The sequence below is a fragment of the Arvicola amphibius genome, chromosome 6, assembly GCF_903992535.2.
Source record: "Arvicola amphibius chromosome 6, mArvAmp1.2, whole genome shotgun sequence".
Taxonomy (NCBI): Eukaryota; Metazoa; Chordata; class Mammalia; order Rodentia; family Cricetidae; genus Arvicola; species Arvicola amphibius.
In genome coordinates, this window is record NC_052052.2 from 89,445,631 (window position 1) to 89,461,818 (window position 16,188).

The window sequence follows — 16,188 nt, forward strand, 5'->3', positions numbered from 1 at the left end:
TGACTCTTCCGTGTCTACTGTGGCTCTTGTTTGTACTTCTTTTTTGTTTTGCTTGTTGGTTTTGATTTTGGTTTTGGTTTTGTTTTATTTGAGACAAGGTCTCTCTGTTTTGTTTTGTTTTGTTTTGTTTTGTTTTGTTTGAGACAGGGTCTCTCTATGTAGCTCTGGCTGTCCTGGATCTTGTTACATAGACCAGGCTCAAACTCATGGAGATCCTCCTGCCACTTCCCCAAGTGCTAGAATTATCTGACAACTTTTATTCTTAACAGAAATAGTTACTGCATCTCGCTGTTACTCCTGAGAGACTGAACAGGGACCTGGCACTGTGCTTTTCACCCTGATCTCTGGAGTTGGATCACTGCCCCCTTTCTCCAGGCAACAAAATGAGCATCCACCTTGATTCCAGTTTCCTGAAGCTCACACAGCTCTGAAGGTTTAGAGCTATTTAGGTTAAGAGGCACAGAAGAGGACCAATTAGACATTCTAAGGGGAAAAAGCTGCCCTGGCCCCGAGAAGGCCATGTTATAGCTACGATACTAGATGCCACTGCTTTCAAGCTTTTACCCTATAATCAACCCATATTGAAACCAGATTTCCGGGTGCTTCAGAGAGCTTTGTGATTTTCTGAAGCAGACATGCTTAGTATTTGAGAAGGTCAAACCCCCTGTGGTGAAGTGTTTTTAATAAAATCAGCTCAACAGAAATTAGAGACACACCAGCCAATTTCTAGGAAGCCTCTGAGCCATCCAAAATAAGAAGAGAAAGAACATAAAAGACACAATCATGTATGGATCAATTTCTTTCCAAAGGGGCAGGACTTAGGGGTATAGATACAGAAACATGACAAACTTAGGCCCATTTGCGTCTGGTTTGAGCAAATTTCCACTTAGAAAAGAAAATTACTTTGGGGAGTGCTCTGTGTCGTTTTAAACAAGGGCTGTTCTGGGTAGAACAATCTTACACAGCCCCCTCAATGTAAGCGCACAAACCTCTGAGAGAAAAATGAACTAATGAACCAATCATCACGCCGTTCTTGGATCTCCAAAGCAGATAGGCAGCCCCGCCTCCTGCTGTGAGTGCTCTGCTCTCAGGAGAAGGAAGCCAGAAGCCAGTCTGCACACAGTGCCCAGTAACCCAACAAGCAGAAAAACCTCTGGTGCTTTTCATTGACAGGGCAAGCTGGGGAGAGGGCCAACCAGTGAAGACATAACACAGGGTTTGCTCTCAGGAAAAGGGGGGTTATGTCATGTGGCTAAAGCTGGGTCCCCAGAAATGTCAGAGGGGTCATGAGTTCCTACCCCACAGAACAGATTGGGGTAGACTCATGAGTACCCCGAAAAAAACAGGAGGTAGGTCAGCAAACTCAGAAACACACGTCACTGCACTCAGCTTCCAGTGAACTCTCCCACCGGACAGGCAGACCCACGCCTTCTGCAGGCCCACGTGCACAGATGAAGCTCAAGGCTTCCTTTGCTGTTTTTTCCTAATGAGCTGCTGAGTTGCTAATTCACTCAATGTCCCTTGAAATTCATGAACTGGGACCGAACAGAGGAAAATGCGTCACCCACAGAAAAGATGACTACTTAACACAGCAGTTCTCAGCCTTCTGCTTCACCCCTTTAATACAGCTCCTGCTGTGGGGACCCCACAACCATGAAATTATTCCACCGGTATTTCATCACTGTTATTTTGCTGCTGTTATGAACCATCATGTAAATTTCTGATATATGACCTCCAAAAGGTCAAGACCCACAGGTTGAGAAGCACTGACTTAAAAAAAAATCACTGAGTGAAGGGAACCCTGATGGCTCTTTGGCCTGGAGAGGGAGGGAGTGAGGGTATGGGTGGAGGGGAGGGGAGGGAAGGGGGAGGAGGAGAGGAAGAGATGGAAATCTTTAATAAAAAATGAGGGAAAAAAAATCACTGACCTAAGGCAGGCCCGGCAGTGTAAGGCACTTGAGAAACGGAAGCAGGACTAACATTTGGTGCTCCAAGATCTTAGGTCAAAAACGGAAGTGTTTGTGGAGGGGGCTACTGACGCTGTGTGACGTGACAAAGGAAGAACAATGTACGAGGTGCACAAACCTCAGCCTTTAAGCAACAAAGTCACTGCAGTCTGTGCAAAAGCGAGGGTAAGGATGGAAACCGCACGGCCTGCCCATTCAGGCCACTGTCTTCCCTTGCCAGGTCTGAATGGTGAAGTTCAAGTCTTTGATCCCTTGAAATGACAAACATGGGGAATGAGGATGTAACAGGATGCACATAAAACCTGAGTGTTTTCCAAAAGAATTGTCAGGAGTGTGGCAGAAAGAGCTGTCAACCTCAAAAAGCATAAGGATGCTGCTGTTTATTAAGAGAGGAATTTATTTCAGAGCCTAAACTACTTGTGCTCTTCATCTACCGGCAGTAAAATAATCTAAATAGAAACTGGTTATAGTGGTGCATGCCTTTAATCCTATCCAGCACTTGGGAGGCAAAGACAGGTGGATCTCTGTGAGCTGGAGGACAGCTTTGTCTTACACAGTGAGTTCCAGAAAGTCAGGACTACCTAATGAGACTTTGTCCCGAGAAAATCTATGAAAAATCGAGGTACTCATTTCTTTGCTAGTCATTTCTGCTCAAATTATTCCTCTTAAAAGTCTCAAATTATGCTCATCTTAAGTAGTCTAGTGAAAGTATGCAGAAATACAAAGAGAAATCTCATCTTTAAATATGCAGGTTCAATTTTAAAAACCCAGGCACAAAAGAATTGAGAAAAAAACCTGGCAAATTCTCACATTAAAGACAACAAAGACCCATTTTTAGGGAAAGGTTCATAAGCAAGTCTTACAGGAGGCAAATACTACTTTTCTGGCTAAAGATCATGTTCTGTCAAGTTCTATTTGGTTATATTAGTTAAATGGTCATTTTGAGGAGGAAACCTAATAGTTGTGCTATTAAAATGTCAATTGAATGACATTCACCACTGAAACCCTTCTTAAGGATTAAAAAGACATTTAGAAACAGATACTGTAAGTATAATCATGTTTAAAGACCAGGAGCATTGCATAATAAAGTTTGGCAAATTTGGGAGACAAAATATTTAATTTGGTTCGAGACAAAATAAACTGTCAAAGTAGACAGTGGTTGACTTAGTAAAGACACTCTCGAGCTGGGGGAGGTGCACGTAGTGAAAGGTCCTAGCAGAGCAGATGGGCCTGACAGGACATTCCTTTCGCTATGGCAATGTCCGAAACTCAAGTCCTATCTGGTCTGGCACAGATAAGTGAAGAATTCTTAGGGTTTGGGGTCTAGCTTAGTGGTAGAATGTGCGCTTAGCACAAACAAAAGAAGTTCTTAGATGAAAACTAAAAGCAGGATCATTCTGGAAAACAATGTAGGTGAGACTAGACAGTGGTCGTTACACAAAGACAAATACCAGTTTGTGTAAGAATGAACAAGATCACAACGAAGCCAAAACCTACATTTGAGAAGTTTGAGTAATAGGTCTCCATTCATATAATGTAACACGTCCTCTCTTACACTTCCAACCCAAACGTACTGTTGTTGGTCGGTTAGTTTCTGTGGTGCTGAGGAAAATCAGACCCAGGGCCTTATCTAGACAAGCATTCTAGCATTGTGTTAGACCCATCAGCCTCCCCACACCCCAATCTAGGTTTATAATTCTACCATTGTGTTACCCCACCGACAGCCTCCCCACACCCCAATCTAAGTTTATAATTTATAAAAGACACCACTAAATTTTCGGACAAAAATATATATATTTTAAAAAATCTTTACAATAAATGAGGATGTAGGAGCTTACAGAGAGCACACTATTTCGGTCAGTCGCGGCTCCCTGGGATACAAGGAACCCTGGGAAAGTGTGCAGAGTCCTCTCTTTGCTTTTTATAATTTCTAAGCAAATTATTCCATTTGACTGTATTTGAGTCTGTGCAAATAATCCTTCAGAAGAAATACCCAAGATTCTCTTTCAGAGGTCATTTTGTCTCTCCAATGACTAAGTGAGTTAGTTAACTAGTCTCCAGATAAAAGTGCTCCTGTCCAGCAGAACTCAGAAGGCCTTCAAGGGTTCAGTGTATAGTTCAGATACGACTGTGTCATACGAATTCCAGCTTCCCATGACCACTGTACATGCCCCAGTGCACGAGGGACAGGATCTTCTCATTACTGAGCTCCGCTTGCCTCATTTTGTCACAGGTCAGACAACAGTTCTCCTGCCCACTGACTGGCACCATGCACTCCAAGTCCAACTTGGCAACCTGCCCCTTCTTGGAATGGTGTCCGTGAAAGCTGTAGTGCAAACGAGAGAGCATCTGCTGCCGCTGATCCTGCAGCCTCTTGTTCTCACTTCGGAGCATTCGCAAGGCCAACATGATGAGCAACACTAAGATCAGTCCGCCGGCGATGGGGACCGCTATCACAGCTGCGCGGAACCACAGTTCTTTGGAGGAAGTCAGCTCCTGCACCTTAGTGATGAGGTTTCTGCTACTGTCGTGCTGGTACCGGTTTCCTTGTCCTAAGGGAGTACAGAGAAACAAGCATGAACATACAACCGCTTCTCTTAAGAAAGTCCATTTAAACAGCAAATTACCAAGCATGTCAAGAAATGACATGTTACAAAAGTATCCAAAGATGCTTACAAATGCATCTGTTCACAGGCTGTCATTACTTGAATGTAATGGTCTTTTAATGTCCTCAAAATGTTGAAATAACAGGCAAAGCCTATTATGCAGAGACATCTAATGCTCAAGCAGACATAAAAGCCACTCAGTTAGAGACGGCCTTTGCATCCAGCCTTGCTCTCCCTCTGGTGTCTCTAATTACATTAACAACAAAATCAATGGCAGACATACAAAGTCGCTGCTGTCACAGGCCCACAGATCAGGCCGGCCCTCGGGTCGGAACAGCTTGGACCTACCTGAGGCTTCGCTCTTGGGAGGAGAGAGGTCATGCAGCCCTCGGTAATTGCACATGTCTTCGTGACAGCATTCCAACGTGGGCATGGCGGGGCCAGAGTGGTTTTGGGCCTGCTTGGCTCGGCAGATGTCTGCTGTGCTTGCCAGGGAGTCCAGGCAGCCGTGAGTGAGTGGAGAATTGGTGTTCTGAGGGTCAAGAAGTCTGGAGAAGCACGCGCTCAGCTCAGACTTACACATGTAACCCGTTGCCACACAGTGAGCGGCGTCACAGTAGCACCGGATCTCTCCTAAAAACAAAGAAACCACGTAAGCACCGGCTGAACCCTGAACCCAAAGGCACTTACGGCCATGAGGACAGAAATGCTTCCAAAACAGGCAGCGACCTAAATGGTAGGAATACGAGACCCAATAACAGATTTCTGAGGAGTTAAGAGTAAAGAAATATGCTGTGGTTTGAAGCAGAGTCTTTGCTATATTATCTTTTGTTATAAGGTAGACTCATGTTATTTATACGTTCTTATGTTATACAACCACACAACATAAAAACATCAGGCTTTGGGGTTTTGTCTATATAAATATTTGATCGGAACTACTGAATTGTTTGGCATCCCAAAGGACTGAGCCAAGTTTTAAGAGCCTGAGCTGACACCTTATTAAGTTATTAACTAGACACACAACAATCTAGAAACTGCACAGGTCAGGGGGTTTTCAAACTATGAAACTGGGCAGCTATCTGCGATCTCTCTAGAAAAAGGCAAACTTTGCCTATAAAGATCCTTTCATGCAGAGGAGCTTTTAGTCCGAACATTGTAAAACAGGAACTAGGCAGTTTACAATTAGTGGTTTGCTTGCCAAAGTCAATTTCTTTCAGCCCAAATGGAAAGTCATAAAAGTGGGGGACATAAAACTGCAAGGGTAACTTCACCTCCTCCTCCCCCCCCCCAGCTTTACATGCAATTTAACATGTGACCGAAAAGGGGAAACTCGAAACTGAAAATCCTCTGCTGCTTGAAGGAAAAATCCTTAAGGAAACCTCAAATTTTTCTCCAGGAAGTGATTAAAGTTTCCTATGTAAAACTCACTTTGGGAGTGGCAAGGCTCTGTTAACATCTTGTCACAATGCAAAATTTCAGACTTGGATGTGGACCTGAAAGTTATCTATCACAAGAAACTGAGATGCCCAACAGAGTAGACACCCATCACTGTTGGCTGCCACAGCTCAGGCTACTGTAAACCAAACTAATGCACACCTCGTCCCAGGTCCCAATCAGAAGATCTGTCTAGTTACTGAAACCTCCACTCTGACATTCAACACTGAGAGCTGCGGCTTTTCCAAACCCACCCCCCACCTCACTTCTCTTCCTCCTTTCTGTGAATGCCTGAGTAAGGTGTCTCATTGAATTATCTGTCCAAATTCCAGGCCACCACATGGTGTGCTCAGTTTTCACCCAGGCTGCTCACACTTGAGCTGGAAGAAAAGCCTGCCAGCCCAAACCTTGCTATCCTGGTTGTGGGTCCAGACCCCTCTCCTGCCTCTTCCACTTCAAGTAAGCACCTTAATGCTGCAGCAGTCCCTTTCTGCTTTCCCCTCCTTCCAAGTTCAGCCTATTCTTTGCATAAAAGCACACCAGTCCTCGGTGATGATGACTACATATCCCTGGTCTCACAAACTCTATACAGATTTAAAGTGAAATAAAACAGATTAAAAGTCTACTTTGAGCCTATTAGTCTCAGATTTGATGCAGAAAGGGAAAACCAAATACAAGGAAAATGCCGCCCCAGTGTTTATGAGAGCCTATTTAAAATACTATATTTTCAATGACCTAAAACAGTCTTAATAAAATTCTGACAGGTAACTGGGAAAGTTCTAAGACTTTAAAGAAAAATTGGAGCCACATTTCAACAAGGAGAATGGACTTCTGTGTTACTGTATTAAAACTGTATTTCTGTCATTTCATAAGGTTCTTCCTGTGGCATGCAAAGGCCAAGAGGGGACTGGTATTTTAAAACAGTGAACAATGCTCTTCTGTTTGGTTACTGTATGTAGTGATTAAACAAAAATGTCTGCTTCAGTCAAGATGGCTACAGCAGAGGCTGCTGGCTTCTTTTAAATAGAGCTTTTGAAGTCCACAGCAGTCAGAAATCTCTGATCCCCTAATTATATCATTATCAGGCACATAGTTTCGGTATCTGTGACTTCATGTCAGCCCCGGTCCCTCCCTGTTCTGCCTGCCTTTGATAGGGCCAGGAGGCTCCCCTCTGTAGGCTGCAAGGGCTGTTATTTAGAGCTAATTACACCCTTCCTTCCAAAATAAATAAATACTGTAGCACCTCATCCTTGCTGGGCTGGCTTATCCTTTAACCTCAGGCCTGCTACATGGCAATTAGAGAAAAGTGTGTTTGGGGGTGAGGGTCAGAGACTAAATAATGCTCCCCATTAAAAAAAAACTGGGTTCGCAGAACAGGAGGCAGAGTCCTGGTGGGAGTGAGGGGAGCCTTGAAATCTAGGAGTTATGAGAATTTCCATCTAAAAGGTGAGCCCTACTGGAAAGAAGAAAAAAACCTCTCCTTTTTCCAGCAGTGTCTGTAAAAATACAGAGTCGGAAAGGGGGTGGATGACAGCGCCTACTCCTCCCAGCTAGTTTAGAGCTGGGGACACACTTCAGCAGCCACCTCAGACTCCTACATTCCCAGGGAGACCTCACACTCTTGGTCCACAGAGATGCGTACTCCGAGACATTCGGACACGCGAAGATACACAGGACACTAGCTAGCACTCACTCAGAAAAAAATAAGACGCATGTTCAAGAACACAGACAAAACCAGCTCAGTCACAGACACCGGCAAACTTAAGGGCACTGTTAGACACACTCTCAGCCATCTAAAAACACACGGAGACACTTAGCGGCACTTTCAGGTCAGGCACCGAAAAAAAACCAGAGACTCCTGTCCGGCCCAGTTGGGATTTGCGTTTTCTCGGGACCGTCCCGCTGGGACTTGAGACCATCGGCATCCGGCAATCTCCAGGTCCCGAGGTCTGACAGGCCCGGGACAGTGAGGAAAACCGGCGCAAAGACACAGGCGGGAACCTCGGGAACGAAGCCAGACGGCCAGTCCCGCAGTCCCGGCGCTCAGCCCCGCGGCACCCACCTTTAGTGAGCAGTACTGCCATGGCGCAGAGCTCCAGCTGCAGCCAGATGAAGATGTAGCTGGAGTGGCGATCCATTGACGCCCCGCGCCCCCGTCGCTCCGGGAGCCAGGCGCGGCTGCACTACGACCCCCGGGGCGCGCCGCGCACGAGCCCGGGCGCCGTCAGTGGCGGGGCGAGAGCCGGAGCATGGAGCGGGACCAAGACTTCCAAGGACACGTTCCCGGCCCCGTGCGCTCCCCGGAGGTCTTCCCCTCGCCCCGCCACCCCGTGCACAAGCCACGAGCAGCGGACGAGCGCAGAACTGACCCTCAGTGAGCAGCGACTGCACCAGCCAGCCAGCCCGCGTCCGCGCCGTAAATAGCGCCCGGCGCCGGGAGCCGTCCAAGCGTGGCCCCGCCCTTTGCCCCACCTCCGCTCTCCGATTGGTCGATGCCTCCAGCCCCGCGGCCTGGCAGCAGGGGGCGGAGCCAGACGCGGGGCAGAGCAGACCTGCCTCCCGGCTAGCGCTGGCGCCGACTTCTAGCACCGCGGACCCGGCCGCAGCGCTCCCCCTAGCGGACGTCTGCTAGTGCAGCCTCGGGGGCGCCGCGGAGCCCCTCTTCTAGGTAGCCTCTGGGTTTCCTACGAGATTCTCCTGCTGCAGTCTCCTGCCTGCTGCCCCCAGCACGTGGCTTCGCTTTTGTCTCACCTGAACCCTGCAAGAGACGCTACATTCTCAATGGTCAAGTACCGGAGTCCCACAGAGAGAGAAGCTACTCCCCGGCTGCCGAGCCCCGACCCCACCCCAGGGATAAAGACCCGGAGTCCAGGAGTTCCACAGGGACAATGGCCATGCCCCGGCTTCCGGGGCCGGAAACCCTCAGGAACAGTGGCCATACCCCGGCCACCCAGTCCTGGAGACCCCCCCAAGGATTTGTCCTGGCCCGGCCCTCCCGAGCTTGACCGAGGAGGAGTCGAGTGGGGAGCCAGGAAGGGAGCGGCCTGGAGTCGGAGTCGACTCTCTGCCGGCTCCCTGGCTCCCCGGGGCGCATCTGCCCCGAGCCGGCCGCCTTGTGATCAATAAAGCCCAGACAGACAGACTGTTGATCAGTTGGAGCCGCTGGGTTCTCCCGGGTAGACAGGGGACCGGGAGCCTGCTAGAGACACTTAACGAAAATTAGCAAATCCAAAAGCACCCGGCGCCAGCTAGACGACACTGGCCGAGACTCAATTAACCACCCCCCAAACAATCGCAGGCAAACACACCCGCTGACCTGATCAATATCAGTCCCACAGCGATCTCTTTCCTGAGATACTAAGTCATTTATTAGGGCTTGAGGGGCAGCCGCCCCAACGAACCTAAAAAGGAATGGGATGCTGTTTGCTTGTCTGAAGGGGAAATGGACTTAAGGATTTTATTATCAGAGGGAATGTTCTTTTACGTACCCTCCCCCAAGCAAAAGTAAACTATCTGCAAAATTCACTTTTAGGGTCAGCCAAGATTTACAACGAGGAAAGATAAAAGTCAGGTCATTTAGAATGGGAGGGCAGATGTGAAAACTAAGCTGGGAGGCAGGCCTCTAGCTCAGCGTTGCTGGCCTAGCGCTTGAGGCCCTGGGTTCCATGCCAGCACAGCAAAGCAAACAAACACTTAAGGGGAAAATGTCTTATGGACTGAAAATCTAGGAGGAGCCTTCTAAACACCTAACATAGAAAATTTGCTGGAAGTCTTCAGAGACATAGGAAGTTAATGAAGCTACCTTCAAAAAAAAGTTTTTGTGTAGAAAAAGTAAATAATCCCATAGTCTTATACTCTTTTACTTTGCTAGGTCAAAATTACATTTTAAACAGAGGGAGGGAAGCTCATACTTATAATCTCAGCACTTAGGAAGCTCTTGGGTGGCTAAAGCTGGAGAATTGGCAAGAGTCGGAGGCCAGCCACCAGTTATGTAGTGAGTTCCATATCAGCCTGGGCTATAAACTAGAACCTGACTCAAAACAAAGCACCAGATAAAATTTTACAAATTTAAATATAAAGAGGGAAGGAAATTAATTGTCAGATGCACCCTATAATCACACGGTTTGGAAGATGGAGGCAGGAGACTTGCAGTTTTGAGGCCTTTACTACAATCAAGACCGTGTCTCAATTCTCCTCTCTCTCTCTCTCTCTCTCTCTCTCTCTCTCTCTCTCTCTCTCTCTCTCTCTCTCTCACACACACACACACACACACACACACACACACACACACGAAATGGGGATGGTGGTACAAGCTCAGCAGAGGTCTTCAGAGAAAACTAAGCAGATAGGGCACGCAGTAAACAGCAGGTCTTTCTGTAGGGACATCTGACAGCCCCACAGGAAGAGAGTATCATCAGTATTTCCTGGCTATTCTTGACCATTAGAACTTCAGGGAGTTAATCTAAGGGCCCTGTGAACCATATATTCAGGTAATGGCACACTCTTTTAACCTTGGAAAGTCAATCATTTGCTAAAAGGAATCTTTTCGAGCAGACTCATTCAGCCACTTCGGGGTTCCCACCAGTAGGCTAGACTCACACAATGTCCAGAATCACAAAGGTTTGGACATGGAGACAATGTGTCACAAGTCAAATAGTGGCCCAGAATTGTGTGCCTGATATTATGGAGCAGCCTAACAAGGTGAGCCGTCCAGAGATGATCTCCTGAAAGCAGTGACCTTAAGGTTGGCTCCTACTGAGTAAAGACTATTGGAGGAAGATCTCTTCAAGTACAGAGGACCACAGAAATTTAAGGATGAAATGAGTTCATTGTGGAGGAAGACGGGTGGTAAAGGAAGGATGGGTAGATGGAATTGCTGGCAATTCTTCGTGTCTGGGATAAAATATGGAGCAAGGAACAGCCTAAAACCTACTGAGGACTAATTCTATTTACTTTTGTTTCAGATAAATACTTCATCAATTGTAGGCGATCTAAGGAAGTGTGTAAATGAACGCCAGGTTGTAGTAGCCACTTCCTGTGTTCCAGTTTGTTTCAGTTAGTGTCCCCTTTCACACTGGGAGGGACAGCAGGACCAGGCTAGAAGACACTGCCTTCTTGCAATGGCCAGTCACACAACCCGCAACCTAATTAGGTTTTTTCTCTGGACAGAGATGCTGGCCAAGCTCCGGAGACTATTTCAAGAAAGATGTAAAAGTAGAGATGAGGGGGACAGCTGGAGTCTATCTGCCTGCAGAGAAGCAGAAAATGGGGAAGATGTGCCCATAAGCTAAGTTTAAATCCCAATGGGTTATCAATCGCTAGTCTCATGTGTATGTGTGTGTGTGTGTGAGAGAGAGAGAGAGACAGAGAGAGACAGAGAGAGAATGAGAGAGAGAGACAGAGAGAGAGAGAGAGAGAGAGAGAGAGAGAGAGAGAGAGAGCGAGCTGCTGAGCTAATGTGCCATAGGGCAACTACAAATGTCAGTTTTTCCCTTCCATCCTGTTTGATGTGCTCTGGCTTGGCCAGCATCTCTGAGCTTCTTAGGAGTCTCCACATGTGGGAGTTGAGAGTATAGGAGGCCAAGGGAGGAAGGTTCCAGTTCTTTACTCAGATAACATGTTCACTACCACGCCTGGTTTTTCTGCAGTTCTGGGCACGGATCTTAGATGCTCTCTCTTGTGTGTCAAGCACTTTACCTCCTGAACTGTCTTTACTAAGCACTAAACCTGTCTTTACCCTTTGACCTTAATGTTAACTCAGGACTCTTGTTGTTGAAACAGTACTTCATGTAGCTCAGGCTGGCCCTGAACTTGCTATGCACTCAAGGATATCCTTGAACTCATGATTCGTTTGCCCCCACCTCTTAAGTGCAGAGATTGCACCCATGACTCATCAAGTCTAAGAAACTCAAGAGTGTTAGAAGTTCCTCCATCCCTCATGCCTCCCCCCATTTCTTCATTTTGTAAAGCATGGAGTTGTTGTATGCCCCAGGCTGGCCTTGAACTAGAGCCCTCTCTCCTCAGCCTCCTAAGTGCTAGGATTAGAGGTGTGCACTACCACAGCCTGCTTTAAAGAACACTTATTTTATCTTTTGATTTCTGTGATGTGGGGATCAAACTGCTTTGCTCACACTAAGCAGCTGCCCTTCCTCTGAGCTGCACCCCCCAGTCCATAAAACTCTCTTCCATTTACACTTCTTTCATGGCACATCAAAGGACCCCTCCAAAACACTTGCATTTATCAGATTACTATTTGCCTTTTAGCATTACATATTTGTTAATATTATTAACATCTACATTTTAAAGTTTACATTTATATATTGGTTCAAATATAATTCAGGATAAGAACTTGTGATTCATTTCTCAGACCATAACTTCAACTCTTTTATCCTTATTGCTATGGTCAAACTTCTTAAGTGGCTAAAAATTAGTTTTAAGAAAAACAAGCTTGTACTTCAGTGGGCTTTTTAACTGAGTGAATGAGAGTGTTTGAATCAATGAAGAAAGCCAAAATTGGGTTAGAGATAATATGTCAATCAATAGTCAAGAGTATAGACAACAATTTTAATTCAATTTAAGATGTTTAAGGAAAATTGCTTCTCTACAGAAGTTTGTCTGTGCTTTGCGCAGGCCTCACTTAAGTATTTTCCTACATTCAGTGTCCTCCCATGCAAACAGCTATGGAGGTGGCAGTCTACAGATGGAGCTCACTGCTTCCCACATGCAAACAGCTACGGCAGTGTAGAGATGAGCCCACCGCTTCATCTGCTATATAGTTTTCTGCCTACTAACAATCCACTTTGAATTCCCAAAAGTAGCTTGCTTTTTTAAAAAAATCACTTTCTTTCAGTAAAAATAAGGAGTTCGGATCTGAAAAATTGCTTTCAGGAGACTAAGGTCAAAGGTAAGAGATTAGTTCAGATGAAGGAACAGTTATGAGGTTAGGGGATTTTAGCTGTCTGTTTCATTTGGGATTTTCATTTTTCTTCTGTTATGGAAAAAGAGATAAAGGGGCAGACGCCTGCAGAAGGCTGGTTGCAAAGTCTGGGTGGTAATATGATAAGACATAGAAAGAAAGTCAGAGACTGAAACTCAATTTACATTCCAGTATGTTCTTACAGGATCAAGAAACGCTCGGGGGTCTTACAAAAGTGAGTTATTACAGCGTTAAGGTTTTTTTTTAAGTAAATAACAAAACAAGACAGATTATTACAGTTGTGGTCCAATGAAATCTTCCCTGAAGATCACTGGGAACCCGACAATGTGCATTATTCCATCAAACAGTATCGACTGTACTGAGTCCTCCTGAGTCTCCACACACGCCTATGTTCGATCAGGTTATAGAAAGTTCACCTCCCATCCACCAACCAAGATAAAGACCTCTCAGAACGTATCCAGTGAGGAGAGCTTGGGGGAATGGGATGGTTGGGATAAAGGAAGGGTGGATATGGGAGCAGGGAAGTATATATCTTAATTAAGGGAGCCATTTTAGGGTTGGCAAGAGACTTGACTCTAGAGGGGTTCCCAGGTGTCCAGGGAGATATCCCCAGCTAGTTCGTTGGGCAGCTGAGGAGACGGAGCCTGAAATGGCCCGATCCTATAGCCATAATGATGAATATCTTGCATATCACCATAGAACTGTCATCTGGCGATGGATGGAGATAGAGACAGAGCCCCACATTGGAGCACTGGACTGAGCTCCCAAGGTCCAAATGAGGAGCAGAAGGAGGGAGAACATGAGCAAGGAAGTCAGGACCGCTAGGGGTGCACCCACCCACTGAGATGGTGGGGCTGATCTAACGGGAGCTCACCAAGGCCAGCTGGACTGGGACTGTAAAAGCATGGGATAAAACCGGACTCCCTGAACATGGCGGACAATGAGGGTTGCTGAGAAGCTAAGGACAATGGCACTGGGTTTTGATCCTACTGCATGTACTGGCTTTGGAGGGGCCTAGCCTGTTTGGATGCTCACCTTCCTAGACCTGGATGGAAGGGGGAGGACCGTGGACTTCCCACAGGGCAGGGAACCCTGACTGCTCTTTGGACTGGAGAGGGAGGGAGAGGAGAATTGGGGGAGTGGGAGGGAAATGGGAGGCTGGGAGGAGGTAGAAATTTTTAATAAAAAAATAATTTAAAAAAAAGAAAGTATCCAGTGGCCAGATGGCTTGACCAACCTGATGTCAAATAATGAATTCAAATCTATTTTGGTTTAAAACACTGAATCAATGCCTTACAGTTGAGAAATCACCTTGAATCATTTTCTAATCAATGGAGAACTACCATGGACCTATCTATTCCAACCCTTTAGTGGGTAACGCTTTATTTTTTTAGCATTAAAATTCATTTATGTATAAGCCATTGAAATCTGAGAACTTTGATATTTTCATGAGCTAGCCAAACATTTAGATCCTTGCTAACATCATATGAAAAACTTGACATTATTTCCGTTGCCCACTCTGCTGCCTCTTCAGGCATGTCTTTGATGGACCCCATCCGACTTCTTCCAAGCCTCTATTCTACAAACTGGAATCTCACTGACATGAGAAATTGAGGCCTTTTGCAGTGGAACTTTGCAAATCTATTCGCCATCACATTTTTTGCGACTGTTATTGTGTTTTGCACAATATGTTTTAGATTATTTTTTAATTGGTAGGCAAAATTGCATATATTCATGGTATGTAGCATAATAGTTTAAAGTATATATATTCTGGAATAGCTAATTCTAGCTAATTAACAAACGGATCACCTCACATAGTTATCATTTTCGTGATGACAACACTTAATTTCTACTCTCTGCATTTGTAATGACTACAGTGTATTGTTACAGCTGCCACACTATACAATCTACCTCTTCAACTTGTTTAGCCTGTCTACTTCTGCATCCTTTGATCACGACCTCCCAGCTTCCCTTCCTTCTAGCCATTCCAGTCTGTGGTAAGCATGGTTCTACTTTTAATTTTTTTTCTTTAAAAAGTGTTTTCATTACATCATATTTATGTGGAGGTCAGAGGACAACTGATGAGAACTGACTTTATTCTTTTACACTGTGGTTCCTGGGGATTTAATTTAAGCCATCAGACATGGAGCCATCTTGCCAACCTTTCCGTTCTATATTTCTTACCAGACTGATGTTTTTGTTATACTCATATGAGTCAATCAGCATTTGTCTTTCCACACCTGGTTTAAAATCCGTGTTACTATAGGATTCCTTTAGCATTGAATGGTATTCATTTATATATAGGTATATATTATATATTAATGTATATAATATCTTCTTCATTAATTCATTGATGAACACTTGGGCTACAATAAACATGGGGTACAGATCTCTCTTTGCAGAGAGAAATTGCTTTGGTTTCATATTCTTTGCATGTGCATTGGGTTTTAGAGAATACAGGGGCACTTTTTTGTTTTTATTATTTTTAATAACATTACATTATTAAATATGGGTGCATATGAGTAAAGGTACCCAGAGAGGACAGAGGTGTCAGAACACCCTGGAGCGGTGTCACAACAATTGTGAACCACTGATGTAGGCACTGGGAATCAAACTCAGAGCCTTTCTTCTGAAAGAGCAGTACATGCTCTATATCTCTGAGTTTTCTTTCCAATCCAATAATTTTTTCTTTGGCCTGGGTCTTAGTACATAGCCCTGGCTGGCTTTTACTATGTATACCAGATTGGTCTTGAATCCACGAGATCTGTCTGTCTCTGCTTCCCAAGTACAGGAATTATCAGTGTGCACCAACACACCCAGCCTCCAGCAACACATTTTTAATACTTTGAGGAACTTCCATGATGCTGTCTTCCATAGTGATGCTCATTGACCTTCCCACCAGCCATGTACAGGAAATCTTGCTCTATCCACAGGGTAGCCAATGCTTGATGGCCTTTATTCTTTCATCAATAGCCATTTCACAGAAATAAACAGTCTACAGTTTTTAATTGTGTTTCCCTGATTGGTGATATGGAGCCAGCCTTCATTATACCTGCTGGTCATTTGTTTGTCTTTTTTAGGCTGGAATATCACAACATTGACTAGTGGGCCTTCAACTCTTGAGCACAAATGATCTTCTTGCGTCAGCCTCCCAAGTAGCTGGATGACAGGTGCACACCGCCATGGTCAACTGGAATGTTTTCTTTTCAGAACAAACCATTTTAAGACATCACATAATAATCTC

At 45.3% G+C, this 16,188-nt stretch overlaps 1 protein-coding gene across 1 annotated transcript; it reads right to left on the minus strand.

The window, feature by feature from the left end:
- Window positions 1–3,741: 3,741 nt before the first annotated feature.
- Window positions 3,742–8,417, minus strand: Bambi (BMP and activin membrane bound inhibitor). Its single transcript, XM_038333729.2, has 3 exons — window positions 8,070–8,417; window positions 4,922–5,206; window positions 3,742–4,519 (listed from the first exon to the last, which is right to left on the minus strand). The coding sequence occupies exons 1-3, from the start codon at window positions 8,143–8,145 to the stop codon at window positions 4,101–4,103; spliced, it is 780 nt and encodes a 259-aa protein (XP_038189657.1). The 5' UTR covers window positions 8,146–8,417; the 3' UTR covers window positions 3,742–4,100.
- Between the last annotated feature and the right edge of the window lie 7,771 nt (window positions 8,418–16,188).

Coding starts and splice junctions, on each gene's coding strand:
- Bambi (XM_038333729.2), bottom strand. CDS start 8,145: ATGGATCGCCACTCCAGCTACATCTTCATCTGGCTGCAGCTGGAGCTC. Junction 5,207..8,069: donor GGCAGTACTGCTCACTAAAG/GTGGGTGCCGCG, acceptor CTTTGTTTTTAG/GAGAGATCCGGTGCTACTGT. Junction 4,520..4,921: donor TCCCAAGAGCGAAGCCTCAG/GTAGGTCCAAGC, acceptor GTACTCCCTTAG/GACAAGGAAACCGGTACCAG.